The sequence below is a fragment of the Gymnoscopelus braueri genome, assembly GCF_963280865.1.
Source record: "Gymnoscopelus braueri genome assembly, chromosome: 22".
Lineage (NCBI taxonomy): Eukaryota > Metazoa > Chordata > Actinopteri > Myctophiformes > Myctophidae > Gymnoscopelus > Gymnoscopelus braueri.
In genome coordinates, this window is record NC_137624.1 from 8,272,673 (window position 1) to 8,296,119 (window position 23,447).

A 23,447-nucleotide genomic window follows, 5' to 3' on the forward strand; every position below is an offset into this window, starting at 1 on the left:
CGGACCATTGGTGACATAGATATTTGGGATAGGTCAGTAGGAATGATGTGACAGGTCTTGCCATGCCTTTTCAGAATCTGCTTGACAGAATCAGATTTATGCAGTGGAGTAAAGTAACTCAGTATATTTACTCAAGTACTGTATTTAAGTACAATTTTGAGGTCCTTTTACTTTACTGGAGTATTTCCAATTGTCTGTACTTTTACTTCTACTCCACTACATCTCAGAGGCAATTATTGTACTTTTACTCCACTACAATTATTTGAAAACTTTAGTTACTAGTTACTTTGCAGATATAAATTATTACATCACAAAACATACATGAACCACTTTAGCCCTATTTTATACTTAGGCTATTTTCAAACATTTAGTACTTTTACTTTTGGTACTTTAAGTATATTTTCATGCCAATACTTTTGCACGTTTACTTAAAGTAACGTTTTGAACACAGGCCTTTTACTTGTAACAGAGCATTTCTACATTGCAGTATTGATACTTTTACTCAAGTAAAAAAATTGGGAGTACTTTTTCCACCACTGGATTTAGTATGTGCAGCCCGCTTTTTCCAAAACGCACACACGTTACCTTAGTTCACACTCACTGGACCAACATCTATGGGTCTGGCTGAGGGCTACGGCTGCCAGAGGCTATGTGAAAAATGAATCTTGGCACTCGAATCAAATTACTCTCTGCTGTAGTAGAAGCAAACTGTAGCCACGGCTCCCGAGCCAGCAGTGGTACTAGTCACGGTGGGCGGGGGCCATAGTGTGTATGTGACATTGGTTCTCAAACTTTTTCCTTGCCAAGGAAGACCCCCAAATTGATATGTATGTGGCCACGGCCCCCCCCCACCTGAAAATGTGTTGTTTCCGGGACCCCCCAGAAGCAAAGATTCGTGTTATAAAAATGTTCGCCTTTTAAAAAAAAGATTGAGAGATTTACACACATTTTCAAGATTTTTCTAAAATATCAGATCTACAAGCTCGTAGGGCGGCACCGAATGCCGCGCTACGAGGTTGTAGATCTGATATTTTAGGAAAATCTTGTAGATCTGATATTTTTGAATAGTGCAAAGTATAACATATGGATAAAGGGGTTAAAAAGATTGTGACGCTTTACTAACTAATTTTGCTGGGGACCCCCTGGTACCCCCCCCCCCCCAAGGACCCCACTTTGAGGACCAATGGTGTATCTGACATTGGTTCTCAAAGTGAGGTTCTGGGGGGTGGGGGGGTAGTTAATGTAGCATCACAATCATTTTAACCACTTTATACATTTGCACGTTGGCTATTCAAAAATAACAGATGTACAAGCTCGCATCGCGGTACATCTGCTATTTTTGAACGTCTTTGAAAAATATAGAAAGTGTTTGGAAAATTGTGAATATAGCCTATATAAAAAGAAATTATCCCCCCTTTTTTTTTACATGAATCTTCTCTTCTGGGTGTCCCTGGCACAAAACCTTTTCCGATGGGGGGGGTCCACAGCCAAATACTTATCAATTTGGGAGTCCTTGACACGAAAAGGTTTGAGAACCTACTGGTGTATGAGACAGAGTTAGCATGAGACGGAGTTGGAAAGAGAGTGGAGAGAGCAGGTGGAGGTGAGTGTTTTTAGAGCAGTGATTCTCAAACCGTTTGAAATTCTAGGACCCTCCAGTTCGCTATGCATAGGGTCATGGACCCCCCCCATAACTATATCTCTATCAAAAATCTATTTTTTTTTAAAGAATTTCACAAATAAAATAAAAAACTAATCAAATAAATTCCATACATTAAAACAAAAAGTTAAGAAGTACTTAAACAACTGACTGATGTCGTGATGCGACACGTTGTGAGCTTGTAGAGCGCTGTTTTCTATTCTATTCTCCTCGAGCTAAGAAGTTTGGGAAACCACCGGCTTAGAGGCTTCGGGGGGCTACCGGAGGGTATGAAAATGAAACAGAATCATTATGATATATAACCCTTAACCCATTAAGACCTGAGGCAGATTCTACAAACGTCTTTTCTGTTTTTCAGTTTTCTGAAAAACCTATGTTTCTATGTCAGTGGTTCTCAAACCTTTTCATGTCAAGGACCCCCAAAATGATACGTATTTGGCCGCGGACCCCCATCTCAAAATATTTTGTTCCAGGGACCCCCAGAAGCAAATATTTGAGTAAAAGATCTTCGCTTAATTCTTTTTTATATATTTTAAGTTTGCACAAATTTTCACGTCTTTACAAAAATAGCAGATCGACAAGCTCATAGCGCGCTATGAACTTATATATCTGCTATTTTTGAATAGCCAAAGTGTAAAATAATGCTTTTTTAGCTCAAATCTAAAATGACACAGATGCTTTCGCGGACTTAGTGGGTTAAGGCTTAATCTCTCATCCGTCTCTTTAATGCTGTAGTTATCTGTATTCAAGTATTCTCTTCCTATATACTCCCTCGTCGACATGCATACATACAGAGCCTACATACCCTTCTCTCATTAGCGCTAATGGGATAAGGAGCGGGGCCCCCGGTCAGCTGTGTGCCCTGACTGACAGCCAGCCCAATGCAGGCAGACTGTAGTCTATTAAACACAAGCTCAGATTGTTTTGCTACAAGAACTGTAACCCAACACAGTGGTTTGTCTTGGCAGGGAATCAAAGAGCAGGCTGGTAGGTACAGTGTTAGCCCGGGACAAAGGGGGCATTGTTGAAGGGGGCGAAACCCCCCCAACCCCCCCTCCCCCCACCCCTCATCCACCAGCGCTTTGCTCAGACGGTCAGACACTCTGTATGCAAGGAGGACAGGCTTGCTATCTAGTCACCTGGGAAAGTGGAGAGGGTGTTAAAAAAATAAAATAAAATAAATGGTTCTGAATCTTGTCTGTATATAACTTTCTATCACCCCCCCCTAGTACTCTTCTTCTCTCCTTGTAGCCCTTCTCCTGTCTCCTGTTTTATCGAGATTCTAGTTTTTCTATGCAGATACAGTATATCTCTGCTGTCCGGCCGGAACCAGCTAAATCCAAAATGGTAATTGTTCAGGAAATGAAAAACAAAATATATTTTTTTCTGAAAATGAAGAAAACCTTATATTTTTAAAACAAAGCAATACTGCCTCATCAAACTTGGTATTGTGACTTTATATATTATCAGATACTTGCATGTGTCATTATATTATCACCACTTTACCCAAATCCAGCTCAAGTGGAGTTAGGAGTTTTGTCCAAACACAAATCCAGCGCAAGTGGAGTTAGGAGGTTTTGTCCATCATTGATAAGAACAGCTGGCAATGGATCTCAAAGCTCACAACACATCACAACGCATTGTGAGCTTGGAGATCAGCTATTTATGGTGAGCGCCATCCTCATATACTAAGTATAGATCAAGCTGAATTCTGTACTTAAACAACTTTTATTTTAACATGCATTGTAAACAACCATGAATCTAACTGTTACCACTGTTGTTCTTCTACAGTTGAGTGCAACAAACAATTCTGCCTCAATACTCAATCATGTATTTAACAAAAGCAATCATGGCACACCAACAATAAATAAATGGCATATAAATACAAAATACATTCATGAAAAATAGAATCTGTAGCCTATCAAATCTGTAGCCTACTGCACTAACAATAAAAACCACAGTTGAATTTACCTATCATATACCTATCAACATTTTATTATCACACTGTTGTGTGTTGTGTGTTGTGTGTTGCGTGTGTGTGGTGGGTGTTTCTTAGTGCTTTAGATTGTCATAAAAGCTGTGAAAGTCTTTTGGCATGATCTCCTTCAGCTCTTGGAGATGTTTGAAACAAACTCCTGCACACACTCATTCTCTGTCCATTAACATTTAAAAATAAAACACGAGCAGATGACCTTTGTGAAGACACCCTTCTCCTCTTTACTGGGGTGACATCTATCAAACCTTGCACATACATTCTCTTCTCTTCCCAGTTTATGTTCTCCCAAAAGCATTGAAAAATCTTCTCCCTGTCTGCCTCATACAGAGCAGAGCTTCTCTGAGAGCCTGAGAGGAGGGGGGAGTTGTTTGTTTTTGACGGACAGTTTGAGGGTCCAATGGAGTTAGGAGTTTTCGTCAGAGGCGCTTTTTAATACTTTTCATATGTTATTATTAAAAAAAAAAATTCACAGATGTAGAGGGGGTTCAATAGCGTTGATTTATGAAAAAAATTGAGTTAGCTGGTCCCGGCTGGACATCGACGATATTATGTTGGTTACTTTTTCCACTTGTTCTTTTTTTTGTTTGTTACTTAGATTAGTTTTTTTCACGTATAATTTTAAGAATGTTATGTAGATTGGTGATGGTTCTCAAAGTGGGGTCTGAGGACCCCACAGGGGTAGCAGCTTGTAGCAGCTTGAACGTCTGCTATTTTTGAAAAGTTTTTGAAAAATCAAGATTTTTTTTTTAACTCTCTCGGTGCCACGCCTCGACATATCCCGAGTTTTTCCCGAGTACCCTCAGTGCCAGCACGAGAAATCCCGAGTTTTTACTTTTGACTGTGGTCGCGCTATTCTGTGTATTTTTCATGATCACTTTCGCTTCCTGACTACATCAGACTCACCCGGAAATGGATGTGAAAAAAAAAATTTCATTTCCGGGTCACGTTGTTTTTCTCCGGTGATTTTCGGCCAGAATAGGGAAAGTCACGGTTTTTCACACGTTATAAAAAACAAACGGAGAGGTCCACGTCTACTCTCTTTGGTCTGGGTGACGATCAGTCATCGTAGTCGTGTATTACATCGTAATTTAGCGCGATCAACGATTGTCAAAAATGTCAACATCCGGTTCTGACCGGATATGACGTGAGCCTGTTTGGGAGGGGGCGAGTGAGCCAGCGAGATCATCAATGTGTCGATTTGTTGCTCTCTACTGGTAGAACTGTATTATGGGTTTAAAACCCCAATCAGATCATTTATTTGAATGAAAAATTACAAAATTTAAAAATTAAAAAAAACGCAAATTCCTGGCAGTTTGGGAGTACTTTATGAAAATACTCTTGGCACTGAAAGAGTTAATATAGATTTTTTTTTGAAAAATCTTAAAATGTGTTGGAAATGTTTATATATTTTTTTAAACTGTGAAATTGTTTGAATATATATAATTTTTTTACACAATCATCTTCTCTCCTCTTCTACATCTTCTCTTATGGGGGTCCCTGGTACATAATATTTGGAGGGTGCGCGGCCAAATAAATATCAATTTGGGGGTTCCTTTGACTTGGAAAACGTTTGAGAACTCCTGATTTAGATAGCGTGTTGTTTAGGCAGATGCTAGGTTCGATGTTTACCTGGTATCCTAGTTTCTTTGAGGCACTACCTTGTTCTCTCTGTACTCTACTTATTTGTGACTATTTACACTAGTGTTTGTTGAACAGGGTGCATGCGTACTCTGCTTACTCTAATCTCCCAGGTAAGGTCGCTCTGGATAAGAGTGCCTGCTGAACAGTGGTGGAAAAAGTACTCTAATTTTTTACTTAAGTAAGAGTATCAATACTGCAATGTAGAAGTACTCTGTTACAAGTAAAAGTCCGGAATTCAAAATGTACTTGAGTAAAAGTGCAAAAGTATTGGTATCAAAATGTACTTAAAGTACCAAAAGTAAAAGTACAAAAATGTTTGAAAATAGCAGATCTACAAGCTCACAACGCTTGTAGATCGGCTATTTTCAAATGGCCTATGTATAAAATAGGGCCAAAGTGTTTAAGGTGTGTTTTATAATATAATGATTTATATCTGCAAAGTAACTAGTAACCAAATCTTTCAAATAATTATAGTGGAGTAAAAGTACAATATTTGCCTCTGAGATGTAGTGGAGTAGAAGTAGAAGTATGGAAAATTTGAAACACTCCAGTAAAGTAAAAGTACCTCAAAATTGTACTAAAGTACAGTACTTGAGTAAATGTACTTAGTTACTTTACACCACTGCTGCTGAATGCCTCAATTGGAAATATAAGCCCCTAATGGGACTGTAATTATTTAGGTCTCCGTTTATTTCCTTGAAAGGGGGGAAAAGAAAGTGTATGATTTCATTGCATTGAGTTGCATTGAGTCTCTCACTCTCTACAGAGAGTGAGAGAGTGTCTTCAGCTAAATTGTGACAATACCCTTCCTGTCAAAGTTGAATCTGTGACATCTCTGAAAATGTGTGATCTCTGGGACACCGAAATAGTTTTTTCATCAGCCTCCAAAATGACCATACCATGTTGGCAGTGGTGGAAAAAGTACTCAAAATAAAAGTATTAATACTCCAATGTAGAAGTACTCTATTACAAGTAAAAGTCCGGAACGCGTCGCATTGCGACACGTTGTGAGCTTGTAGATCGGCTATTTTCAAATAGCCTAGGTATAAAATAGGGCTAAAGTGTATGTATGTTTATAATGTAATAATTTATATCTGCAAAGTAACTTGTAATTTAAGTTTTCAAATAATTGTAGTGGAGTAAAAGTACAGTGAAACTTTGCACGCACATTCCCACTAGGCAGAGGAATACATGCCATCCTTTTAACATTGCCCTGTTATAGCGCCACCAGGAAGACGACTTTTGCTCTTTTGATATTACAGATTTTGACCAAACATCACGCAAATCGGTACACATTATCTCTATAGTCATGTGATCAAGACGGATCCTGGCGGAGACCCGAGGAGCACGTCTTCTTCTAATTTTCTCCTTGATGCTATAGTTTACCTTTTTTACTACTGGCAAAGCATGATGCTTATGTAAAAGGAACAGTCTTTGTATCAACACCATTACCTTGTGTGTGAGTGAACCATAAAGGGTAATTCGCACTGCTGCCATCTTTCTCCCAAACCGTATGACGATATCGCACGCCACAAAACAGCAGATCTATAAGCTCACAACGTATGCGACACGTTGTGAGCTTGTAGATCTGATACTTTTGCCACATGAAACCGTCGTACCAACGAGTATAAAATCGACCATAAAGTGGTTTCATCTCATCATGAAACGTGTGGTGGTGAACTTGGCTTAACCACTTCAATCCCAAAGGTGGTTGACCGGAGTCCCTCAGGGCTCTATACTAGGGACTTTTTCGCTCTACATTAACTCTTTGACTGCCAGAAATAAAACATAATTTGCTACACCACTGCCAGCGATTTTCGAGTGTTTTCACTAACCTTTGAAAAATCATAGTAAATGAATTTAAAAGACGTATCCGAGTCTCGTAAAATCGGGGGGGGGGGGAGGCGCCGCGATCATCCGTGCCATAGTTGTGGGCAGTTGAATGTAAGCTGTTTACACCAAAAAGCAACAGAAAAAACTGTGCATGTGGTAGCCTAGCCACCACTTTGGTTAACCCATTAAGACTGGGAACGCATCTGTGTCATTTTAAGATTTATTTGGCTATTCAAAAATAGCAGCTCTGCAAGCTCGTAGCGCGGCACAAGCTTGTAGATCTGCTATTTTTAAGCGAACATTTTAACTCAAATCTTTGCTTCTGGGGGATTCTACAAATGTCTTCTAAATCCTAACAGTTTTTTTTTTTTAAACGTATGTTGCTATAATATCAGTGGTTCTCAAACTTTTTTCATGTCAAGGACCCCCAAAATGATATGTGTTTGGACCCCCATCTCAAAATAGGTTGTTCCAGGGACCCCCCAGAAGCAAAGATTTGAGTAAAAAAAAAATATATGCAAAGATTTGCACACATTTTCACGATTACAAAAAAAAATTTGCAGATCTACAAGCTTGTAGATCGGCTGTTTTTGAATAGCCAAAGAAATCTAAAATGACACAGATGCGTTCCCGGTCTTAATGGCTTAAAAACCCCGACGGGGCATGACTGGGTAAAGCAAAACGCTTCCATATGGCCGTGGGACACAGCGTAGATGCTCTGCCAGCCAGCAGGGCCCTGGCTTTCTCTAGTCGCTGTCTGGTAATCACTTTTCACTCACAGCTGGGCTGAACATAAACCAAGATTAAGGGTTCGTACACACTGCAGGAGATTTGGTCCGAGATTGCTGTCGCCGACATTTTTTGGCGCTCGCCGACAAAACCTCCCGATCTGACGCAGATCGGCCTTTGATCTGCGAGATAATGCTCGCTCTGTGTGAAAGGTTCCGCGAGACGATGTGGCCGCGATTATCCGCTCTGCGACGGCTTTCCGACCGTTTTCAGATAACTACCATGTTAGATATTCAGCTCTGTCCCAGACAGGAGATCGGACAGTATCATACATTATGAAAGGGTCTGCGAGGAGATCCACGCTACAGCCAATGAGAGCCCATTACAGCCACCGTGGCCAGGGGAGCGTCGCTGGATCTGACCACAACAAACAGTCCCTACCGCAATATTACCGTCCAGTCCTGTATTAAGTTAACATTATAAAACAAAATGAGAGAGTGAGCAAGCCTGGTGGGCTGTTTATTTTAGAGGAATTGTACAGAGAGAGAGAGAGAGAGAGACAGACAGACAGAGAGTGAGAGCAAGAGCGAGCTCTGTGTGTGTGTGTGTGTGTGTGTGTGTGTGTGTGTGTGTGTGTGCAGCATGTGCACGGTGTTATGAACAGCGTTGCCAGATGTTGCGAGAGAAATAAGCAACCAGGTCTATGAAAACAAGCCCAAGAAAAGGCCACTTGAGCACTTTAAACCTATTTACAAATACATTGGATATTTGAAAATAGCCGATCTACAAGCTCACAACGCGTCGCAGCTATTTTCAAATAAAAATCTTGAGAAAATGTATGGAATATTTTCCAAATCCACACAAATCTTGTATGGGGGTCTATGATGGCACAACATATTTACAGAAGGGGGGTCTGCGGACAAATACATATTATGTGTTGTTTAAACAACATTAGGAAACAAGGCCAAATAAGCAACTACACAAATAAGCCCAAAAAATGCACCCCGCAACAACCAATATTTACAAGCAACTCTACAGAAAAACAAGCCCAAAGTCGCTTATAATAAGCGGACATGGCAACGCTGTCACTGACCGCTTCTGCGCACTTGACGTGTGAGAGAGAGAGAGAGAGAGAGAGAAAGAGCGAGAGAGGGGGGAGAGGGAGAGGGAGAGAGGCATATCACGGGATACGTCGATTAAAATGAATTGGAATAAACTCAAATGTATGTATTGGGTCTGACTCTGGAGATAGCATCCTAGTGAACTATCCTACAGTGTGTCAGCCCTTGTCGGGGATCAATCCTGTTGTGAAGACCACAACGATATTATGACAGCCGATTTCAAGAAATAAACTCCTGCAGTGTGTTATGCTTAACGATCAGATGACCCCCCGAGCACTTTAAGGTCCTGCAATGTGTACCTGCCTTAACACTTCCCTAACTGTTATTTTACCACTTGCTATCACCTAGTGCAGGGGTGGGCAACTTTGATGATGGAGAGGGCCACTATATTTACACACTCACTCCAGAGGGCCACATTGCATATATTGTCGGGCTGAAACCTCTTATCTCCGTATTTTAACTTTTTTTTCGTAATTAATGCCCTACTTTGTCATTCTATGTAACACAAAAGTAGCAAAAATAGCCGATCTACAAGCTCAAAGAGCTTGTAGATCGGCTATTTTTGCTACTTTTTAATTGGACTCCTGAAAAGTAACATTTTTATTTTCTTTAAAGAAGAACCACTGGCAGTCGTTTAGAGCAGGGGTTTCCAAACATTCTGTGCCTATGGGCAGGTCCAAATCTCCATGCACACCTGTATTCATAGCGAGAATAGCTGATCTACAAGCTCACAACTCCACAACTGCCATTCTTTGGCTAATGTAAAAATAAAATATTTTGTTCAAGGTACCCCCAGAAGCAAAGATTTGAGTTACAGATGTTCACTTTAAAATATATATATATATATATATTCGTAGATTTGCAATTTTTCGAAATTTAAAATGACACAGATTCTTTCCCGGTCTTAATGGGTTAATGGGTATCAATTTGGAAGTCCTTGACATGACAATGTTTTGAGAAGCCAATTCTAAAAAGTGGTGTCCCCGGGGACCCCCAGCGGTCCTTGAGGGGCTTCCAGGGGGCTCCCCAGCAAAGTGATTTAATATAGCATCAAAATCAGTTCAACCATTTTAACCCGATTTCATACTTTGGCATCAAAAATAGCCGTGTCGCTCACAACGTACGTTGTGAGCTTTTCAAATCCAGAAACATTTTTGAATCATTTCATAGCGTTTGAAGACAAATCTTCTCTTCTGGCGGTCCCCCTGGCACACAATGTTTTCAATAGGGGGTCCGCGGCCAAATACATATTAATTTGCGGGTCCTTGACTTGTCTAGAGTCTAGACTACTCAGCTCATACAGAGCCATGCAAATGTAAAAACACGTTGGCAAGAAATGATTACTAATGCTGTCACTGCTGGCAGCGGACCGCGCACCACTGAAAAAAAGAAACGCATTGACTTAACCCATTCAATCCGGGAACGCATCTCTGTCATTTTAGATGTCTTTGGCTGTTCAAAAATAGCAGATATACAAGCTAGCGGCACCGAGTGCTGCGCTATGAGCTTGTAGATCTGCAAAAGAAAATGTGAATAGAGAGACAGAAAACCAGGGGCAGAGAGAGAGCAGAGACGAGACGGATCGGATTCAAACACAGGTCCTCATTGATTGAATACTTTATTAACAAGTTTGTTAACGGTGCATGGTGTATACAGTCAAAAGCTATGCTATGCTTAAAGCCCCCCAGGGGGCTTGTTTCCATTGTGGTCCGTTGTACTCAATTCATCAGTAAGACATACAATACAATACATATCGGCAGCAGAAGGTATATTTACAGGAGGGAGGAGGGGCAGAGGATGCTACTACCAAGGTGTTCCAAGGTGTACTAAACCCAATTGTATTTTGAGGTCAGCCATTCTTTTAGGTAAGTTCTGAGTTTGGGTCGGGAGTGGAGATCTTTAATGGTTCCACAAGGAGCTCACAAGGAGCTTATGGTCGGCGCAGCTTGGTCTGGACGGTTCTCAATTCTATGTATATTGCAAATTATAATGGATAGAATATTTTTGTTGCCGTTTTTTCCAGGGCATGAATCTCAGTAGGCTAATGGTATCGGCTGATTGTGGAGTTTGAAAAAAAATTATCTATTCGCATTGGCCCAGAATTTCCATATCGGCGCATCTGCAGTACACAGAACCGTGGGTTTTCCTAGTGAATAAAATGTGCTCCATGTTAAAAGTATGTTAATGATCATTAAACTTTTTAAAAGCCGCAGAAAGCTCCTCCACTAACGCGAGTGCAATTGAGCCAACGTTGCTGACAACATATGGCGCAAGGCCTGAATAAAAACATTTAAAAGAGAAATAAATAGCCCGCAGTATAAGTCATGTCAGTCTTCAGTTATGCACAGGCCTGTTGAATACACTCTGACTTCACTCACTACTCCCCAACACCGCATGTGGTATAGATAAAACAATAGGCTAAACGCCGAGCCAAACTAACCCACATCTGAATTTAGGATCTGAATCCCAATCTAATTATCAAATCTTTTGGATCTCCAAAGCGTTCGCCTCAGCCCTGCTAATGTCCATTGTGCTATATTGTCCTTATTATCCATACCAGTGGTTCTCAAACTTTTTTAATTTCAAGGACCCCCAGTTATGCATTATGCACTATGCATTAGGCCGGTGGTTCCCAAACTGGAGGTGGGGGTCTCCCAAATTATTTTGGGGGGTCCCCAGATGATTAGCTTAATGTCCAACATTATTTTCTCACTCAACAGTAAACAAACCAACATACGGTATAAGTGTTTACAGGTTATCTGCACATCATTTCTAAAGTTACAATTTAAAGATTTTTTAAGACCAAATTGGCCAAACTGGCAAATATTGTGTAAGAAAGAGGCAAACCGTGAAAATAGCCGATCTACAAGCTCACAACGCCTGCATTGTGAGCTTGTAGTTTGGCTATTTTCATAATATTTATCTGTGGAACCGAGTCAAACTAAATGTAATGCCTACAATTCCAAGTGCTTGTTCCAAGTGCTCGTCAAATATGATTATTTTGGGGGGTCGCGGCCTGAAAAGTTTGGTAACCCTTGCATTAGACCAATAGACCATGGACCCACATAACTCTGAAAGTGTAGGAATGGAACCAAATGGACTTGTTAGGTAGCCTGGTATCCAGCCTGCTTCGCTACGTTCGGCGGACCTTTTTTTCTCTCTTCGCTTCTCAGTCTGGAGAGCCTCCTATCTCCAAGGGAGGCGGGACATGTCAAAAGCTTCGAAACCTACCGTGGCTTCTGATTGGTCTGTGGTGCGGGGCGGGACAAAAAGAAACAGTGTGATCGTTGTGATTCGTCATTCGTTTGAACAACATCCAATCAGCAACGACGTTGCCCAACGTAACATATGTAGTTCCAGTGTAGTTCTGCAAAACGAGTCAATAGGGTGCTCTCCAGACTGAGAAGCGAAGAGAGAAAAAAAAGTCCGCCGAACGTAGCGAAGCAGGCTGGATACCAGGCTACTTGTTAGGGTCCAGAGTTACCAATCATTTGCTGTAGCCGGTGATCCCCCTGGAAACCACTCAAATACCCCTTTGAGAACTATTGATCCATACACAGGGACAGGGTTGCATTGCTCATGGGACGGCCTTGCACGCCGCGCAGGAACCTATTTGACCAGGAGCACGCACAGGCACACGCATAGATTTAAAACTACTTTAAATTCACACCTGAACAAAGTTTACAAAGGCTCCCGACTCACACCAGGTAAATTAACATAGGAATTAGCCTAGATGCATATCAATTGTCCATTGTGTGACCTGTAGTGTAGGTGTTTAGCGGCGTGCGCGTCACGCCATTAAAAATACAGTGCAACCACGTTCCAATTCAGCATTGCAACACTGTCAATACAACAGCTACAGTTAAAGATGTGGTGAAATGGAAAGATAAGTTTCTCACACTTTTAGAACATACCCACAGTCATAATTAGGACTTATCTATCATTAGATGCAAAACATTTTGTTTGTGTATTTTCATATCAAAAGTCCCTAAAATTGGAATTTAGATTTCTTCCTGTAAACGCAAATGTATGCGTGATGACATATGATAGATAGACTCTTATGAATATAAATGCATCTTGATTTCATTCACTTGTTTGACTCCCATATAGCTCACGTTCCTCCACTCACACCTGATTTCAATTAGGGAGACACTCTTGGGCTGCTACGTTATTTATCCAACTCAACATGACGGCCAGACGGTGCATTACTCATTTTAAACTTAACCAGCACACTAAAATATATATCTGAAAACATTATACGTTAGAAACATCATCATGGTAACAAACATGCTCTCTCTCTCCCATGGGCAGGGTAAACAAACACTAGCCCTCTGCTGCACACAGGTGCAGTGAGTGAGATTCCAGTGTTCCATAGCCTTAAGGGATGGGACCTTCTGATTAGTTGAGACCAGGTTGAGACGACGTTTCAGACTGAAACTTCAAAATGAAATGACCGGAAAAGCCATTTCACCACAACTTTAAGTCTTTCAACGTGTGACTAAATTAACCACTTAAACTCTCTGTACTTCGTTGTATGTCAAATAGCTGAAATAGCCCGAACTACAAGCTCACAACGTTGTGATGCGTTGAGAGCTTGTAGATCAGCTTTTTTGGCTAAACTAGATGCCAAATGCGGTCCGTTTTATCAAGTATAGAGGGTGTAAGTGGTATTGAATTGCAGCACAACAAAAGCTAATTCATCCTTGTGACGGAGGACAATATCACGATAAATTCTAATCTCTGCAATATGATTATTGTGAGTGTTTTTTTGTATCACAGTAAACGATAACGATTATCGTCCCATCCCTACTCGGAGGCCAGTTTATGATGTCAGTAGCACTATGAAGTTATATTGATGACACCAGGTCTCCATAAAAGGGGACACAGACAGACACACAGACAGACAGATTCACAGAGATATGTCTGTGGATTTGGGGTTCTGAGGAACCGTTGATCCCACCAACTTCTTTAATCCGCACTGACCGTGCTCCCCTGGGTCCTCTGCGATACGCACGCCAGGTTTCGAAGTCAATGGTCAGGCGGTTCTCAAGATATGCAGATTCTATGCATTGTAGATGGAGAAGTTTGCTTATTTTTTTGCCAAATGTTTGCCTATTTTTGCAGAATGTTGTTTGACATACCCAGAATAGGGATTCTAGCGTATGGACGTGCGGGTAAGGCAACAAATTCAATTTTCATATTAAAAAAATATCTGTGGTCCTTGCATAAATAAAACAGACGTTTGCTGCATAGAAAGAAAACGTCTCTGTTGTGTGGAAGCCTTGGATGTCCAAAAACTGTGTATTCAAAAACTTTTCAAAACATTGCAAAAGTAGTAGATCTACAAGCTCAACTCGAGCTTGTACATCTTCTACTTTTGATACTCTTGGGTGTCAAGTAGGGCGTTAATTTACGAAAAAAAAACCAAAAACAGTTCAAATCTGGAGATAAGAGGTTTCTGCCCCGACAGCGACGGAAAGTGCAACGCGTTATGTGACTGCGTTCGGAGGAATTTGTTCGGAGGAGTATTTGACAGGTGTTCTCAGGTTCTTCCTGGCCTCTCTATCTTTATTGCTACTGGGGTCATGAAGCTGATTTCTTTTGGCTGTTGCCTTGGATATGTGTCTCTTGTTTTGCAAATTGTAACCTGTCTTGGCAAGCAGAAAGAGATCACTCAGTCAGAAGGTGTTCCTCCGCAATAAAATATATTGCCTGTCTTCATTTCGAACTCACAAAGTATTGCCCTGATCAAAGGACTCTTGTGTTGCCACGGTAACTCTATGGCTCATACACATTTTCATCAAATAAAGCTTTGAAAGAAAAAAAAACACCACACCGAAATCTGACCTGAACAGAAATGGACTAATAAATCATGGATCCAAAAATGCATGTTTGACCTCATCAGTAGAAGACCACGTCTCAGCCATGTGTAATAGTTGTTCATAGATATGTAATCAGTGAACTTTGCCAGAAGTGTTTAACCCATTCAATCCGGGAACGCATCAGTGTAATTTTTTCTTTAATTTCTTTGGCTATTCAAAAATAACAGATCTACAAGCTGCCGCGCTACGAGCTTGTAGATCTGCTATTTTTGAATAAATCGGGAAAATGTGTGCAAGTCTTTGAATATATACTGTATATATTTTTAAAGCTAACATTTTTAACTCAAATATTTGCTTCTGGGGGTCCCTGGGACAAAATATTTTGAGATGGGGGAGGCTCCGCGGCCAAATACATATAATTTTGGGGGTCCTTGACATGAAAAGGTATAGCAACATATGTTTTTTCAAAAAACTGTTAGATATTTTGAAGACATTTGTAGAATCCCCAGAAGCAAAGATTTGAGTAAAAAATGTTCGCTTATTTTTTTTAAATATATATCAAAGATTTGCACACATTTTTCACATTTTTCAAAAATAGCAGATCTACAAGCTCGTAGCGCGGCACTCGGTGCCGCGCTATGAGCTTGCAGATCTGCTATTTTTGAATAGCGAAAGAAATCTAAAAAAATTACACAGATGCGTTCCCTGGCCTTAATGGGTTAATGTGTCTGAGAGCAATGGACCAAGTCAAATTCCTTGTATGTGAACATACTTGGCCAATTGACTTATTCTCCCAAACAGTGGCATACATGCCAACAGATGTCTATAGCCGAGGTTCCCAAACCTTTTATCCCCGAGACCCAAAAGAGACATTTGATGTCTCCCCGGGACCCAAACGAGTGAAAATAGCAGATCTTATAGCAGCCGTGTTAAGTGCATGTTTATTTTAATGAGCAATCAATTAAATTGTGTTCCAGCTTGGATCAATGGAACTAACGTAGCACATTTTAGTTCTTATTAGTCGGTATCACAATGAAACATGCCAACAGATGTCTATAGCCGAGGTTCCCAAACCTTTTATCCCCGAGACCCAAAAGAGACATTTGATGTCTCCCCGGGATCCAAACGAGTGAAAATAGCAGATCTTATAGCAGCCGTGTTAAGTGCATGTTTATTTTAATGAGCAATCAATTAAATTGTGTTCCAGCTTGGATCAATGGAACTAACGTAGCACATTTTAGTTCTTATTAGTCGGTATCACAATGAAAAATGTTCAAGGTTTTCCAGAAAGAAAATACCCTGACTTTATTTTATAGTATCATTAATATAGTGTTTTGCCAGTTATTTTGGGGGGCCCACTTGCAATATCCCCCAGGCCCAGGAGTTGAGAATCACTGGAATATACAATGTTTTATTTAACCCCTTAAAACTGGGAAAGGATCTGTGTCATTTTAGATTCTAGCTCGTGCCGTGCTATGAGCTTGTAGGTCTGCTATATTTGCAGAAAATCGTGAAAGTTTGTGTAAATCTTTGAATATATACCGGTATATATTTTTTAAAGCAAACATTTTTTACTCAAATCTTTGCTTCTGGGGGTCCCTGGAACAAAATATTTTGAGATGGGGGTCCGCGGCCAAATACATATAATTTGACACGTAAAAGTTTGAGCACCACTGATATAGCAACATTCGTTTTTTCAGAAAACAGTTAGGATTTAGAAGACATTTTTAGAATCGGATTAAAATGATGGTGATCTCATACAGATGTTTACGACTAGTTATGCCTAATAATAAAACACTCCAATGCAGAATACAGTATCAATGGGATTTGTACTTCCCCGACCCTCGCTGTTGAGCTCTACATTGCGTCGACTGTATTCCTTCATCCAGCGGTCGTTCATCACGTCGCACTCCCCCCTTTGTCATACACCCTAGAAACAATATGAATCATGGACTCCTGGCTTCTGGAAAAGTGGCTGAGTTGGCGGTTTCTCAGACCTCATCAGCGGTGACGAAGGCTGCCTCAGACATGCCTTTTTTCATCTGTTCAAACTTTAGTCTAGAACGAGCTGTGACAATCCCAGCGGGAATAAGAGAAGACCTTAGCCAACAAGCTTGTCTGACTGCTTCTTCAGCTTAAATGGAGGCTAAAGCATGATTTATACTCCTGCCGGAAATGGCAGATCTACAAGATCTGCACGCGCCAGCGTTGTGAGCTTGTAGATCTGCTATTTTCGACGTGGGACACAGTGAGCGCCACAGTGATGCAGTCATAACTAAAGGGGAAAAAAGAGAGAAACATGGAAGAGACAGGGCATCAAGTCAGCCACAACAGCTGATATTTGCCAACCTTCTTCTGTTCCTTCTGACATCCCATTAAAACTGGGATGTAATTTTAGATTTGAGCTATACTGTACACCTGTATAACAATTTAAGTTTATCAGAAAGTTTATCAGAAAACTGGATTAGGATTTAGATCAGTCGTTCTCAAAGTCCATATTTTATACGTTGGCTATTTTGAAAAATCTTGAAACTGTTTGAAAAACTTTGTTTTTAAAAACATTAATCTTCTCTTCTGGGGGTCCCTGGCACAAATAATTTTCAAATGGGAGGTCCGCGGCCAAATATAAATCAATTTGGGGGTCCTTGGCACGAAAAAGTGTGAGAACTACTGATTTAGAAGGCATTTGTTGAATCGGCATCAGGCCTTAATGGGTTAAATTACCAGACATGACCAAGTTTAACAACTTAGACCCCTGTAGTCAGTCTTAAAGGACTGGACTTGAGTTGCAAGGGTACTTAGACCCCTTTTTCCGTTTTCACCAAATCTCTTCGCCAAACATAGCCGATCTACAAGCTCACAATGCATTGCGCGAGCTTGTAGATCTGCTATTTTTTGTCCCACTCCCAGACTATGAACGCTGGGGTTCAATTGGTTAATACCACAGTGTGTTTTTCCCCGGAGAGCATCAGAGAAATAAAATGTTAACCTACGTGGGAGTCGGACAGCAGCAACAAACGCAGCAATGAAAGTTGCTGATAGAAAAGGGGGGGGGAGCGAGGGGGAAGGACAAAAAGATGAATGTTGTTACGGAGAGAGAGAGAGAGAGCAGATGGAAGAAACAAAGGTGGCCATTGTTTTGGTCTGGAGTTGCTTCTGTTTCTTGTTTCTGGGCCGGGGGCCCAACGTGTGCAGCTTACCTGTGTTTCTGGCGAAGGGACCAGCGTGTAGGCCTGTCTAGCTTACCTGTGCTTTGTGGCTTCATCAGAGAATGGGAACAAAACGGAGCTAGCTTATTTGTTTGTCTTCCTGGGGTCCACACAGAAATAATTACATAACATGAAAACATTTTACATGACAGTATAAGAGAACCAATTGTAAAAAATAATTAAAATCTCAATTATATGGTGTGGTAAATCATTACTTAATTCAACGTTTCACTCATAGCCTGACAACAGTCAGGACCCCTTTTGTCTTGTATGGTGTTCTTATTTTCTGTAATCTCTTTCTCAAATAAATAGAAAAATATTTGATATTTAATATCATATGGTGTATGTCCCTCAAACCTTTTTCAAAAGGTTTGAGCCTAAATCATCACTCAGATATACTCATCCCAAGTCAATTGTCTCTGGCTTATACAGCACTTTCAGCTGCAATACCAAAACGTCCTCTTGGGCAGGGGGGGGCTACTGAGCAATTCTGTCTGGCCAGCATCAATGCAATGGCAATGCAAGTGATGTCACTTGCATTGCCATTCTGAAATGGCCTGTTCAGACACGCCCATTCTGAAAATCTCTGAAATGAGAATGAATGACTGAATGTTCAAAAGAATTTTTTTTTGGGGTACAAGAGACACTGGGGAGCCCAAAAAATACTAAAAACCCAAAAAAATGAAATTCATGGTGTAGACCCTTTAATAATGAGTTATATGTATTTTTATGCATGCCTGGGATCAGCTGAACATTTTAATTTAACCAAACAAACTTCAGAATTCCTGAGCAGTTCGTCTGATAGAACTACAACTGTACTGGTGGCGACCCGATAGCCAAGTGATTAGCATGATCAGCCTGCTGGTTCGATTCCCGGCCGGCCAGACCATTTGCTGTCATTCCCTTACGCCTTCTCTGCATTTCCTATCTCTCTCTACACCAGTTGTTCCCAAACTTTTTAGCTCAAGACCCAAAATAGAAATTAGATGTTTGCCCGGGACCCAAACTAGTGAATATAGCAGATCTAGAAGCTCCCAACACGTCGCTTCGCGCAGCGTTGTGAGCTTGTAGATCTGCTATTTTCACTACTTCTTCAACTTTTTAATTGATAAGAAGTTCTGTTTTTTTTTGTTTAAATCTGTTGAAATAATATACATTTATAAATATATATATTTATAATATATTTTAAATGTAGGAAACGGAAAAAAGGAGATATTTACTCACAACCCATAAAAATTGGTCCGCGACCCAAAGATGGGTCCCGAGTCCTAACCCACTGTTTGGGGAAAAAGTGCTCTACACTGTCACTATCAAATAAAGGCTTAGAAAATGCCCAAAAATAACCTAAGAAAGAAAACGACAACAACAAAAGAACTTCTGCTGTACTTGGTTCAGAGCTCTTCAGCTGTACATGAGATGATCTTATGGCAGTTTATCAAAATATACCTCACCTCACTTTCTGGAAGCAGAGTCTGCCTCTGCTGTCCAGTTTGAGGTTTGGCCCACGTGGCTGCATGGATTCAGTGGTTTCAATGCTGGTGCCACTTGAGAAAAAGAGGGCCAAGCATTTTTTACATTTTGCTCACAAGGTCATTGGGATATTATGTTTATTTGACCAAAAAAGTGATACATTGCATTGAGGCCCGATGCTCTGTTATTGTTATATGAATACGGCTGATTCGCAAGGATAACTTTTCAAATTTGAGGCAAAATTGTCCATAAAGCCACAGACTATCCAAGGCAGAGGCAACCCTCTGGTTTTGTCAATTAGCTGCAGACGTAGTCTTTTTTTTTTTTACCCCAAGGGTATGCATATTTGTGTGAAAGCTTGTAGAAAATTGCGTGGGCAATACTAAGAGTGTACATTTGTACAGTTGAATTAAAATTGAGTTCTGTTGATGTTACTGTGCAGTTTCACGGTCATCTCCCCATTATGATCACAGTATGTTTTAAACGTGTTTCATGACTGCCAGAAAAACCCAGACAGATGAGCCATGAAATATGTCTTGTGAAATATGGACTATGTTGGAACAATTCATGTTTGTTTGTTAATACCAGCTGAAATATATTATTCATTGGTGTGGAATGTTTAAATGGATGGATATGCTTGCTGGTGTAAGCCTAATCAGTATATTCAGGTTTTGTAATGTATGATTTAATATTAGTCGTGCGGCGGTGTGGCGTGCTGAAATTCACAAGCTCACAGAAATGATCCAATCTACAAGCTCACAGAAATGATCCAATCTACAAGCTCACAGAAATGATCCAATCTACAAGCTCACAGCGCGTTAAGTTGCTTGTAGATTGGCTATTTTCGGCATGTGACACTGAGTCGCAACAAATTATAAATCAGACTTAAGAAACCTCGAACCTTGGCTTTGGAATCTGTCACCATCAACTATTTGCAGAATTACTGCCTGTTTAAGTGTAATGATTTAAGATTAGTATATCATTGTTGTCAGGCAGAAACCTCATGTCTCCATATTTTTCGTAAATGAATGTCCTACTTCATCTCACTACAGCAAACAGTGGGTCGGGACTCATCTTTGTGTCGCGGACAAATTTGTATGGGTCGCGGGTAAATATCCCCTTTTTTCAGTTGCCTACATTTAAAAAATATATAATTATTGCAAAAGATTTTGAGGTTTAAACAAAAAATTGAAACCCCTTCCAACATTTTTCTAAAGTATTTAATAAATAAAATAGCAGATCCACAAGCTCGCAACGCGGCGCAAAGTGACACATTGTGAGCTGGTAGATCTACTATTTTCACTAGTTCCGGGCGGATGTCTGATTTATCATAAATAGCCGATCCACGTTGTGAGCTTGTAGATCTGCTCTTTTTGCGGTTAAGTGTGTCCGTTATTGTTGTTTTAATAAATATTTAACTAATGAAAAGTATTAACACAAGCTTGTGACTAAATAATAACTACATTGGATCCATTGGAACACAGGTTCTTTTTTTCCTCCATTTTCTGAAAAGTAACGTTTTTGGACATAGGTCATTACAGTGATTACATAGTATAAAGTGTAGAATCTTGAAGCCCTCTTCTGTCTATATACAGTGATGAACTTCGTAAAGAGTCCCGTCAGCTGAAGAAGGACCTGCAGGCCATTAAGCAACGGAAGGAAGACAGTTTGAAACCCGCAGCAGACGAGGACAAGGAGGGTATGTTAACAACTATTACTCATATTAACTACCAATAATTAATTGGCTGTTGGTAGTTTAGCTAATCACAGACTGTGGTTTGGAGAATGTTGTTGCCTATATGTTCATGTTGTTTTTTTTTGGTTTCCGAGGTTTTGTAAAAAAGAAATTTTCTTAAAGGTTCAATAGGCAATATTCAGCCACTAGATGTCGCTCTCTAAACACCTCTGTTGCTCATTTCATCGGCAAGGCATCAATTATGCAGTTTGCCACATTGTAACGTGGTGGCTGCCTCCAAGCGTTTCTTTGAGGGAAAAAAAGTACCTTTCCCCAAAGAAAATAGAAGTAGATGGCTGTCAGCTTTCAGAGGTAAACAAAACAATTATTTTGGACCTGCCAAAAACAATCATAATATGTTTTTGTTTGTGGAAAAAAAGTGATACTTTTATGCAACAACTTTTTAAAAGCTCTGTGAATGTATTATTTTTCCGTTTAATATTTGTCCACATAAAGATGTTATCAACATGACGTTTAATTTGTACTTCACAGAGCACTAAGCCTGTGCAAAGTCTCGAACAGGGTGGTCAAGCCACATTCCCTACTAATGGACACCAAGGCAGAGGCAACCCTCTGGTTTTGTCAATTAGCTGCAGACGTAGTCTTTTTTTTTTTTACCCCAAGGGTATGCATATTTGTGTGAAAGCTTGTAGAAAATTGCATGGGCAAACAAATTGTTGAGTGGCCGCCATAGCTGAACATCAAACCCTCATGTGTTTGCTAGTTAGCAGCTTTTGGTCAAAGTGACTCTGCAAAATCTCAACCCCCCCCCCTCGGTTCTCACCACACTGAAAACTCTCATAATGCAGCGAGTCTCTGGGTTGTTTTTGATATACAAGCTGATGTTGAAACACATTTTTGACTATTATGGAAACCACTTGGTGCTAGAGGTTAGCCCAAGTGTGGCTGTAGGTTTCTTGGTTGTGTGTACATTGTTGAGCAACCAAACAAAATGGTCCATGGGGTCTATGTCGGATGCCAACCTATCTGTGTGGCCACCACCAACTGAAGTTTACTGTTGACTTTGAGGTCCTCTCATTTCTCAGACACAGTTTATTATTTTTTTGACTCCACGGCTGAAGATGCCTCTGTAATTTAAAAGGGACTTGAGGACATTTATGGCTTGGGGTTGGTCGGCTTTAAGATGGTGTGATAAAGAGCGCACTTTGAAATGCCTTAATTTGTACTTTAGTTTATTACTGCAGTGCACGGGGTCTTCAATGTTTTTCAGGCCAACCTGAGTCAAAGGACCCCTTAGAGATAAAGCAGGGACCCCCGCTACATATTGTATAAAATTGTGTTGCAGAACTCTTGTATAGATTTCATAGATAGCTTCATAGACTTGTTTGACAGTACTATCATCAGTGTTATGTGAATTCATATTTTTTTGTTTTGTTTGTTAACACATGATCTTTTCTATTGATATGGTGGGTTCATATTAATCAGTTTTTTCAGACAAGTCTAAAACCCTCAATACTTAGTCATCTTGAACTTTGGTTCTGTACTTGGTCTGCTCTCTTTTCCCTCTTCACCAAATGTCTTCGCTGCGACGCATTGTGAGCTTCTAGATCTGACATTTTCGTCAGAATAGGGATGTGGTTAATAACCCCCTTGTAGTTACTCTGAGGACCCCCTGTTGAATGTGTCGGACCCATCGAACAACCCGAAGCTTGCTCAAAAGTGTTGAACACGCGTTAGATTTTCTTCTGACAAGAATCTTTAAATTGTCCTTGTGTCTTCATTACAATCTCATCCGTAAGTCTTGCTGTCATGTCCTCTACCATCGAGGGGAAAAGACGGGGACGGGGGGGAAAAGATAATCTAAAACATGCATGTGTTGTTGGCAACCGCGTTATCTTTCAATCTGACTTGGCACGTCCCCCTGGAATAGATTTACAAGATTCAAATCTGCGTTTCTCATCCCATTAGGCAACAATTTAATCTCTGTCGGGGTGGAAACCTCATATGTCCAAAACTGTTACTTTTCAGGATTCAAATAAAAAAATAGCAAAAGTAGCAGATCCACAAGCGCGAAACACGTCGCTTCGCGCCGCGTTTCGAGCTTGCGGATCTGCTACTTTTGACACTTTTGTGTGACGCCGTAGTTGTAGTATGATCAAGTAGGGCGTTCATTCACGAAAAAACACAAACAGTTAAAATATGGAGATAAGAGCTTTCTACCCGACAAGAGAATATCACATCCATCGTGATTAATGTTATGGGCAGCGGTG

The 23,447-nt window shown here is 40.4% G+C and overlaps 1 protein-coding gene across 1 annotated transcript in view; it reads left to right on the plus strand.

Moving 5' to 3' along the window:
- Window positions 1–23,447, plus strand: part of cwc27 (CWC27 spliceosome associated cyclophilin) — a 55,613-nt gene that overhangs the window by 11,769 nt on the left and 20,397 nt on the right. The window contains exon 11 of the mRNA XM_080419532.1: window positions 21,077–21,180. Within this exon, the coding sequence (XP_080275658.1) occupies window positions 21,077–21,180 (104 nt within the window). The remainder of the gene's footprint in view (window positions 1–21,076; window positions 21,181–23,447) is intronic.